At 37.2% G+C, this 9,224-nt stretch overlaps 2 protein-coding genes across 7 annotated transcripts in view; one reads left to right on the top strand and one right to left on the bottom strand.

Annotated features, from left to right (window-relative positions):
- Nucleotides 1–761: 761 nt before the first annotated feature.
- Nucleotides 762–3,407, top strand: LOC111462859. Its single transcript, XM_023106643.1, has 4 exons — nt 762–1,631; nt 2,090–2,521; nt 2,705–3,011; nt 3,144–3,407. The coding sequence occupies exons 1-4, from the start codon at nt 1,170–1,172 to the stop codon at nt 3,278–3,280; spliced, it is 1,338 nt and encodes a 445-aa protein (XP_022962411.1). The 5' UTR covers nt 762–1,169; the 3' UTR covers nt 3,281–3,407.
- A 517-nt stretch (nt 3,408–3,924) lies between these two features.
- The window catches only part of LOC111462857 (cyclin-dependent kinase G-2-like), an 8,989-nt gene continuing 3,689 nt past the window's right edge, over nt 3,925–9,224 (bottom strand). The window contains exons 4-10 of one of the 6 annotated variants that reach the window (XM_023106635.1): nt 9,027–9,138; nt 8,842–8,948; nt 8,348–8,442; nt 6,478–6,906; nt 6,324–6,409; nt 6,061–6,174; nt 3,925–4,211 (exon numbers count right to left, since the gene is read on the bottom strand). In XM_023106635.1, the coding sequence (XP_022962403.1) occupies nt 6,860–6,906; nt 8,348–8,442; nt 8,842–8,948; nt 9,027–9,138 (361 nt within the window). In that variant the 3' untranslated portion in view covers nt 3,925–4,211; nt 6,061–6,174; nt 6,324–6,409; nt 6,478–6,859. Of the gene's footprint in view, nt 4,212–5,332; nt 5,386–6,060; nt 6,175–6,323; nt 6,907–8,347; nt 8,443–8,841; nt 8,949–9,026; nt 9,139–9,224 lie in introns of those variants that run through there. The other 5 variants (XM_023106636.1, XM_023106640.1, XM_023106637.1 and 2 more) reach the window with 5 other exon arrangements.

Here is a 9,224-nt window from a genome sequence, read left to right as displayed (position 1 = left end):
TAATTTAATTTTAAATGAAATTAAATAAAAAGGGTTATGAATATAAAAGGTTTAAATTTAGACTTTCAGATGTCATATTTTTTATTTTTTATTTTGCAAGCATGCGATCACATATTTTAATTAACAATATTAAATAAATCACAAGTTGTGGGAAGCTGATTATTATTATTATTTTTTTAAAATTTTTGGTAAATTATTATTTCTTGTCCTTTTCATAAGAAAGCATCCTATCAATCATAAAATCAAATGTTAAACATGCTAATCTAAGAAATAATTGTGCATCATTAACTTTAATTTAAAATATAAGACCAAAGTTAATATTGAGTAATTTTAATTAGGTTATAGTAATCAACAACTTTAAAAAGTGAATTATGAATATTGGTTTCATAGTTTTTCTTTATAGAATTTTAAGCCAACTTTTCATAAATAATAAATAAAATTTTATAAATTTTATAAAATTTGATATAAGAAAAAATGGAATCTAATCTAATATTCTTTGATAATTATTTTCATAAATGACACGGCTAAAATTATAATTTAAATTTTAAAAAGCTAAACTAAAATATTTAAAATTTGATCAAGCTATACATAAATAAAATTTCTGAAACTATAATTTAAATCTAAAATACAAAAAATTTCTGAAACTAAAACATAATTTAAATCTAAAATACAGAAATATTTGTTGGAAAGTTATTATGAAATGTAATTAAAATGTCTTTTGCCGGGATGTGAAGCAAACGAAAAGAAAAAAAAAAAGGGAGAGAGATCACAAGCTTACGACATGGATCGCACTTTTTTTTTCCTGCTAAAATGCTAAAATCTAGCCAAGGTGAATCTCCTACTGCGCCATTTGTATTTAATTTCTGTTCCTTCTTATTTCAACGGTCCTGATTATTAAAATCTTCATGGGAAGAACAGTTTGATTCCAGCCAACGGCTAAAACTCGAGGCCCCAGATATTCGCAGTTATTGCCGCCCACTGTGTACGAATCTTGAGTTCTTTATACTTGTCTGGAATGGGTTTGTTCGAGACATTTTAATTTGAGGGAACTGAGTTCGATGTTTTGTATAAGATATTGACTTCCTTCCATCTTGGATGGAAATCCCCAATTACCAAAACCCCATACCCAAAGAAGAGAAGTTTCAAGTTTGTGTTGATCTTCAACTTCAATGGCTAAGCATCGTGATCATGTGGATATTGACGATCCTGAAGCCCATCTTCCACTTCTTGATTCTAATCAGAATCAGAGTTCACAAACCACAAGGCGAGAAGAAGACGGTGAAGAAGCCCATTTGGACAGTGCTCTCAAACTGTTCGACACATTGCTTGGCTTTTTGGGCTTCCACCAATCCTCTGTTTTGAGCTGTGTTTTGTCTTGGTCTGGTTTTGTTCTTGTCGGTATTGTTCTGCCTGTTGTTATGCTGCAGCTCACAGATTGCGCCGCCTGCAAGCAGCACCAGATTAAGGATTTTGAGCTTGACATAGTTGCCTCCCAAGCTTGTCTCGCAGCTGTGTCTCTGCTCTGTCTTTCTCACAACCTCAGAAAATATGGTATAAAGAGGTTCCTCAGTGTTGATAGGCAGATCAGCTCTTTGGCTGGGTTTCGCAAAGACTATGTCAAGAAGATACGGGTGAGCTTCTAAAACTTAATCTTCTTTTGATAAATAGAAACATTAGTCTCTTATCTCCATGGTAATATGTGAGATCGCACGTCGATTGGGGAGGAGAACGAAATACCCTTTACAAAGGTGTGGAAGCCTTTCCCTATACGCATTCTAAAAATCTTGGGGGAAGCTCGAGAGGAAAAGTCCAAAGAGGACAATATCTGCTAGCGGTAGGCCTAAGCAGACCGTTACATAATTCGATGATATAAGTTGTATTATCTCATCTATGATTGTGAATGCCTACGGATATGAAATGTCACTCATTCCGGTCAAATAAGTTCATGAACATAAGGTGTTGATCAAAAGTAGTACCTTTTGACATAGTAATTTAAAGTTTGCTCATTTTCACTTCTTTGGATCTATTTGTCATGTAAATCTGAACAGTGATATTAGAAAGAACTTGGTTTGACCATCTATCTGCACAGGGTTCAATACGTTTGCTTGTCTTCTGGGCACTGCCATGTTTCATTTTGAAGGCTGCTCGAGAGGTAATTCGAATACTATATGCGGAGCGTGTATCGTGGGGTGTATCGGTTGCTATCTTACTGGCTATGACCATATCCTGGACTTATCTGAGCTTGATCTCTCTGTCCGCCGCCATTGTGTTTCATCTGATGTGTAATTTACAAGTCATCCACTTTGATAACTATGCAAAGCTCCTGCAGACAGAGTCTGAAGTTTTGTTGCTAATTGAGGAGCATATTTTCCTACGCTATCATTTGTCCAAGATAAGCCACAGATTCAGAATCTTTCTTCTTCTAGACTTCTTGGTTGTGACTGCAAGCCAGTTTATGACTCTATTCCAGACCACAAGATATAGTGCAATGGTTACCCTCATAAATAGTGGTGATTTTGCAGTAAGTTCATCAATTTCTTACAACTATCTTTCTTAGATACATGTAGATCGTTTTATGAGCTCAAGACTTGGAGACTTGGTTGTATATATATCCAAGGCTTGATGTTGGTTTGTCAGCAATATGTCGAGACGAATCTCGACCTTTAAAGCCTGATTTTCCTTACTTGTTCTTCTCAACTTGTAGGTATCTGCAATTGTTCAAGTGGTTGGAGTGATTCTTTGCTTGCATGGAGCAACGAAGATTTCCCACAGAGCCCAAGGAATTGCATCAGTAGCAAGTAGATGGCATGCTTTAGTGACTTGTGGTCCAGGTGATGTATCTCAAACTCGACATCCGAACGGGGACGGGAACTCGGAATCTCCTAAAAGACTGAACTCAATGACATGTGCTTACTCTGAAAGTGATTTGGAGTCTTTGGATATTGTTACAATGCCTACAACCACACAGCTAGCTTCTTATATGTCCTCCTATCATAAAAGAGAAGCATTTGGTAAGAAACTCAGATATAGTCATCAACTCAATCAATATTTTGCCCAATAGGATCTTTAAAACTCTATAGGAACCTGAATACTATGTGTTTCATGCTGTTCATGCTGTTTTTAACTTAGTCTCCATGGTGCAGTGATGTATTTGCAGATGAATCCAGGGGGAATCACCATTTTTGGGTGGACAGTTAACAGAGCTCTGCTGAACACTATATTTTTTATTGAACTCACGCTGGTCACCTTTGTGCTTGGGAAGACTTTAGTTTTCACGTGAAGTATCAGAAAGTTGAGTTAGCTGCCCAATCGGTTATGTTTGTTTGTAAAGCCCTTCAAATATCCTACTAATGCCTTGCTTACTTGTAAAACAGTTCATTGTCTTGAGCAATGTTGTTTTTGGGCATCTATTTTGTTGTTGGTTTGCATGTGGTCATATCCTTACTGTTGGGGTTATTTTCACATTCCCTCTGCGGGCAGCTGCTCTTCTTGGCTAAGCTAAAGCAATGTTGTTCAAATAAAGTTCTCCTTCCCTAAAAAGAAAAGACGGTTCTCGTTTGATAATCATTTAATTTTTTATCTATTATTTTTAAAAATGAAGCTTATAAACACTATTCTTAGTCAAACTTTAAAAACTAATTTTTCTTTAATTATCAAATCTCGAAGGTGAATAAAAAAACAAAGATACTTACAGCTAAAAATCATGTTTAATTACAAATTCAAATCTCTTATTGGAAAACTGACAATCATTGTATAATATTATTACCAAGGACGAAAAAGTGAGTATATTAAGAGAAAAATCAAAGGTAAAAGCGTAGATCTCGAACCCTAGTCATCACAAAATTTAAAACTCACGTAAAATTATAACATTTTGATACTATAAACTGGTGTTGAAAAAAGTATTTTTCTTTTTTATTTTTTTTGAAAAAAAGTCAATCGAAGTGGAGAAGACCTCTCTCTAAGATTACAGCTTTGCACCATACAAAACGTGGGTCGGAACAAACAATCAGAAGTCTGAACTTGGGTAGTCAACTAAAGCAGCAGCCAGAGGGTTTTGCAGAGTGCCGGCTGACGAAGAACGCTATCCCCATCATCACTGGAATGACTCGATGATGATTGATCAGTTGTGAGCACCAATGGCATGATTTTGACCTGTGAAATGATGATTGAGGGATGGATCAGGTGTGAGACAGGCATAACATCATGCTTCCCTGTCAATGAATATGCAACGAAGAAGAAGTCAGAACATCGTATGGAAAGCTACTGATCTTAACAGGTAACTGGAGACATGCTTGCCTAAATTTGAATTTTTAAAAGCCCATGGATGCAAATAATAATGATATAGGGACATCTGAATAAAATTCCCTTCACTATGTTCTAACGCTAACTTGAGAGCCACCCCACTGCAAATTAGTGTAAGAGCTATAGCTGTAACCAAGGAGATGATAGCAGCTAGGCCTTCAAACCAAGAAGCAACCGAAAAAAGAAAAAAAAACTGTTCCCCACCAATTTTTGAGAGGTTCTTTTTCCGGGTACTGCCAACAGGAACCCCATAACAGAAATAACATTGCTGCCCTTGGGAAGACCTAGACAGAGATATGTAGGCCAAAGCGCCAGAAATGTTCAAAGTCCAAAGCCAATGAGTTAGGTATGACCCAGCAAAAATATTTGAGAGGGAAAATGTGAGATCATACATCGGTTGGAGAGGAGAAAGAAGCATTCTTTATAAGCGTATGGAAACCTCTCCCTAGCAAGTGTTTTAAAAGCCTCGAGGAGAAGCCGAAAAGGAAAAGCCCAAAGAGAATAATATCTGCTAACAGTAGACTTAGGTCGTTACAAATGGTATCAGAACCAGACATTAGGGAATGTACTAGCGAGGAAGTTGAGCCCCTAAGGGTGATGGACATAAGGCAGTGTGCCAACAAAGACGCCGGATCAAGGGGTGGATTGGGAGGTCCCACATTGATTGGAGAAGGGAACGAGTACCAACGAGGATGCTAGACCCCAAAGAGGGGTGGATTGTAAGATTCCACATCAGTTGGAGAGGAGAACGAAGCATTCTTTATAAGGGTGTGAAAACCTCTCCCTAGCAAATGTATTTTAAAAACCTTGAGGAGAAGTCCGAATGGAAAAACCCAAAGAGGACAGATGGGCTTGGGCTACAAAGATTCATGATTTTGGTTCCTTCTAGGATTGGATGCTATGAGGACCGGGAGAAAATTCAAACATCGTTCATGCAGAGGCTTTTGCTATTTGGGATGTGATACAGCCTCTTGCAAACGCCATGGGCCCTGCAACATCTTCCAACATCTATTGTTTTTACCATTTCAAATTTCTCAGGACCTTTAACTGCTTTGCTGGAAAAACGATGAGCCCACAAACCTCCTGAAAAGAACACCATATTTGAGGGTACTTACTTTATGCCAAACAATATGTTTACCAAGGGAAACATCCAAAGCCATTATCCAACAAGTGCGAGACTCCAATGAGGTGAGAACCCCCTACTTGAAGAACATAGCAATAAGACACGCAGAAGCAAAGAAAACACTTAATAAACTACATCTGTAAATGAAGTGAAGAGCTAAATTCAGCAAGAAGATCCAGACAACTGTGCACATAATCTTAAAATTCACAATTCATCTCCCTCCAGAAGAAAAAAGTGATTATCCGCAACAATCTCAGTGAGGAACAACGATGTAATTAGTAATGCATATAAAAGGCTACTATTTGAGCAGTGCTTGAAATGCCAGTAAGTACTTAGACAGTCCATTGTCCACTATGTGAATGCAAAGTTATCGTATGATAATCCCATCCACTAGGTGCACTTCAGAAATAAGACTAGCCAAAGTTGTTCTTAAACAAGCACAATGAACATGAATGAGCACGGGTAAATCTCATTGCGCCTAAGGAGAATGAACGAAACTTGAACTAAGCCTACCTCCTTGAGGTTAAAATAATGTGCGATAATCAGTTTATACACATCTATTTCCTTCTACTTGAGTAGACATATCAAAATACTAACAGAAAACCTCCATCACAGCCAAATTAATCCTTGCTTACCAAAATAATGTAAGAACAGTTGAAGTTCCTTCCAAATCTTGCCTTTCTTCTTCCAACCCATCAAAGGACTGAAATACAGAATTGCCCAAGGTAACATGATTCACAATTGAAAATCTGCATTTGTTTCATTTTAAAACGTTGGCATTCTCTTCAAACGGATGTAAAACAGAAATAGACAGATCTAAATGATTATTTTAAAATGCGCCAGAACCAGAAAGATTATGTCAAAAAAATTCTAGATAAGGCACCTAAATTTACATTACCTGCATTTTACATGGATAAGCAATTATTTTAAGAAATCTAGAGTTCACAGTTTACGTCCTCTCGACTCATCTTTCTTGCTTTGTTACTGCAGTGAGACTTCGAGATCAGGATTGGAAGAAAAAAAAAAAGTTCAATACATCAGGCACAAATTACCATCTCAAAGATCTATGGTTCGTAATACTTGAACTCGGAAGAAAAGGCTTAAAGATCTTTTTCCCACAGAATCAAAGAGACTAAGCAAATTGTTAGAGCCAATTGCTCACATCAACTCCTTGTGGGGAATGCAAGGTTCATCCCTAGCGGGTAAGACTTACATACAAGACAAAAAATTCATGAAGGGAAGCACAACAGAAATAAAGATAATACGAAAAGAACAGGTATCAAAAAATTCCCCCACACATATACTGGTTGGAAAAAGAGCCAGTTTTACCACAGAACTGTCTACCAAAGTCAATAACAAGGATAAAGAATACACCTTGTTACCACCAATACTCAATGCATAGTTTTATTTGTAGTAAAGCTCAAGGTACTTATCTTAACAAACAGCTATTGCTCCAATCTTGGCAAGCATTTTGCAGGTTCCTGCAAGAGAATACTACACATATCAGCTCACATGATTTTGAGCAAGCTCTTTCCCATTAATGTCTAGACGATAATTGTAGACAAGTATCCTACTGGCCGTATACATATCTCCCTATTTTAATTGAACTTTCTTTCTTGTTGAAAGCAGCTGCCTTGACAAACACCACTAGGAGATCAAATATAAGTTAGCCAGTATAACATATTAAACATGATTCAAAGCATTAGCAAACACAGATACAACTCCACCAGGAATACACAACCATTTACATAAAGATTATAGAAAAGTAGAGACTACATAATATCATACTATTTAAGAGAATTGTTGTTTGATGGTGGAGGAGGTTCTATTTCTTGCTTGAGGATAAGGGAGGTGTGCACGATTGCCTTCATAAATGTTTTTGTAGTACACCAGGCTTAAGAAAATTGGAGCCTTTTTAAGGGTGGGGACGATAAAAAAAAATGGCACCAAAACTTCTCCATGACTTCTCTCTCTCTCGCCATCTCAATAGAGTCTCCATCCCTTCTCTGTCTCTCGAAAAAAGCCTGTCTCTCCAGATAATTAGTTTTCACCTTTGTACTAACGGTCAAAAAATGAAGGCAAGCATATAAGGACTTTCAAAATTTCTGTAGAGGAAATTGTGGCTGTATGGATAGTGGATAGTAGATATGCTAGATGACCTCCTCTTGACCCCGAAATCCCAGAAAATTTTCAGGAAAATGGAATGCAATGGAGAATTATATATATGTATCCAGAAGAAAGGAACAAGAGAGGCAGTTTCCCGGGGATTACAAAAATTCAAAGTTGGGGGGAAAAGCTTTTATTTGGACAAGGTGAGCACCCAGGGGGTAGTATTAAACAAGACGCTGTAAATGACTCCGAGTAATGCCTCAAGTTTATGACGACTTATGAAATATATAAGGTTTCCACATACACCACAACTGAAAATGATACCTTCCAATTATACAGTATCATGATCAAATATCAGTTATATTGATGAAAGACAAGCATCCTCCCTCTACTACACCCAGTTGTTTCTCGTAGCCTAAAGGTATACTTAGAAAACATAAAGCAATAAAACTGTAAATCATAACTCAACATTGAAGCCCAATTCAAATTCAATAATTTTCCATTTTCTACTAGAACATTTTACAGCAAAAGCTTCTTTTCCTGAAAAGGAAATATGCTAAAACTAGTATGCAAGTGCTACACATGCATTCATTTCCAGATGAAAGTCAATCCTTACTGAAAGTACAATATACATATATTCACCAACTACCAGGACGAGCCCCAGGGCAACCAGCACCAATCATCTTGTGAAAAGCAGTGCTATCTTCCTCTTATTCAATTCAACTCCTCTCCCCCACCAATTTCATAAATAGCAATTCTATATAATAAATGGACGGCTGGGCCTCAGCCATCACTTAACAATTCATCTCTCACCAAAGAGACCAGTAGTTCCCAACTCCTGCTGCCGCAATTCCTTTATACGTTGCTCTTCAAGGGGATCTGGACTCCTTAAAATTCTTCGCATTCTCCTGAACATAAGATAGAAAGAGAACATCACGAACAGAATAAAGAGATACAAGCAGGTCAGTTTGGTCTGGTTTCTGGCCAACACTAAACTATAAGTAAAAATTGACTTTGAAACATCTAACTGATACAAACCAGGTCAGTTTGGTCTGGTTTCTGGCCAACACTGAACTAATAGTAAAAATCGACTTTTTGAAACATCTAACTGATACAAACCACCAAAATATATCAAAACCAAACCAACCAGCTAATGTTATATATTTCATATCTTATCAAACCATACAATAATATATTGCTCAAACGTCCAAAATGACTTGGTTCAACTGGTTTTTTCAATTTTGGCTAGTTGCACACATAATGTAAATATAAGCAGGCATGAACACCTCAAAGCATTATTTATCTACCTGTCTTGAGCATGCTGAGCAGGGAACGTAGGCATGAACTCCTTAGACTTTGGGAGAGGCACTTCACGGAACCACTCATGATCAAGAGCTTCTTCAGCTGATATTCTCTGTACAAAAATAATGAAATTCAAATCAGCAATGTAAATATAATAGGATAAGACTCACTTGAAATGATTGATAGTTACCTTTTCAGGATCATATGCTAGAAGTTTGTTCAACAGATCAAACCCAGAGTCAGATAGAACTGGAGAGCCAGTAAATGATGTGGCAGGGAATTTCTTCCGAAGCAGATTGAACCTGAAAGGAAGAGAGTAGTAGTCAATATTACAATGAACCTGGGACGCAAAACTGGAAGCCTGGGTAAACGGGGGGGGGGGGGGGGG

This window comes from Cucurbita moschata, unplaced genomic scaffold (assembly GCF_002738365.1).
Source record: "Cucurbita moschata cultivar Rifu unplaced genomic scaffold, Cmos_1.0 Cmo_Scf00027, whole genome shotgun sequence".
In the NCBI taxonomy this organism is placed as follows: Eukaryota; Viridiplantae; Streptophyta; class Magnoliopsida; order Cucurbitales; family Cucurbitaceae; genus Cucurbita; species Cucurbita moschata.
The sequence above is the reverse complement of the archived record's forward strand: the minus strand, read 5'-3'. Positions and strand labels throughout refer to the sequence as shown.

Coding starts and splice junctions, on each gene's coding strand:
- LOC111462859 (XM_023106643.1), top strand. CDS start 1,170: ATGGCTAAGCATCGTGATCATGTGGATATTGACGATCCTGAAGCCCAT. Junction 1,632..2,089: donor ACTATGTCAAGAAGATACGG/GTGAGCTTCTAA, acceptor CTATCTGCACAG/GGTTCAATACGTTTGCTTGT. Junction 3,012..3,143: donor TCATAAAAGAGAAGCATTTG/GTAAGAAACTCA, acceptor TCCATGGTGCAG/TGATGTATTTGCAGATGAAT.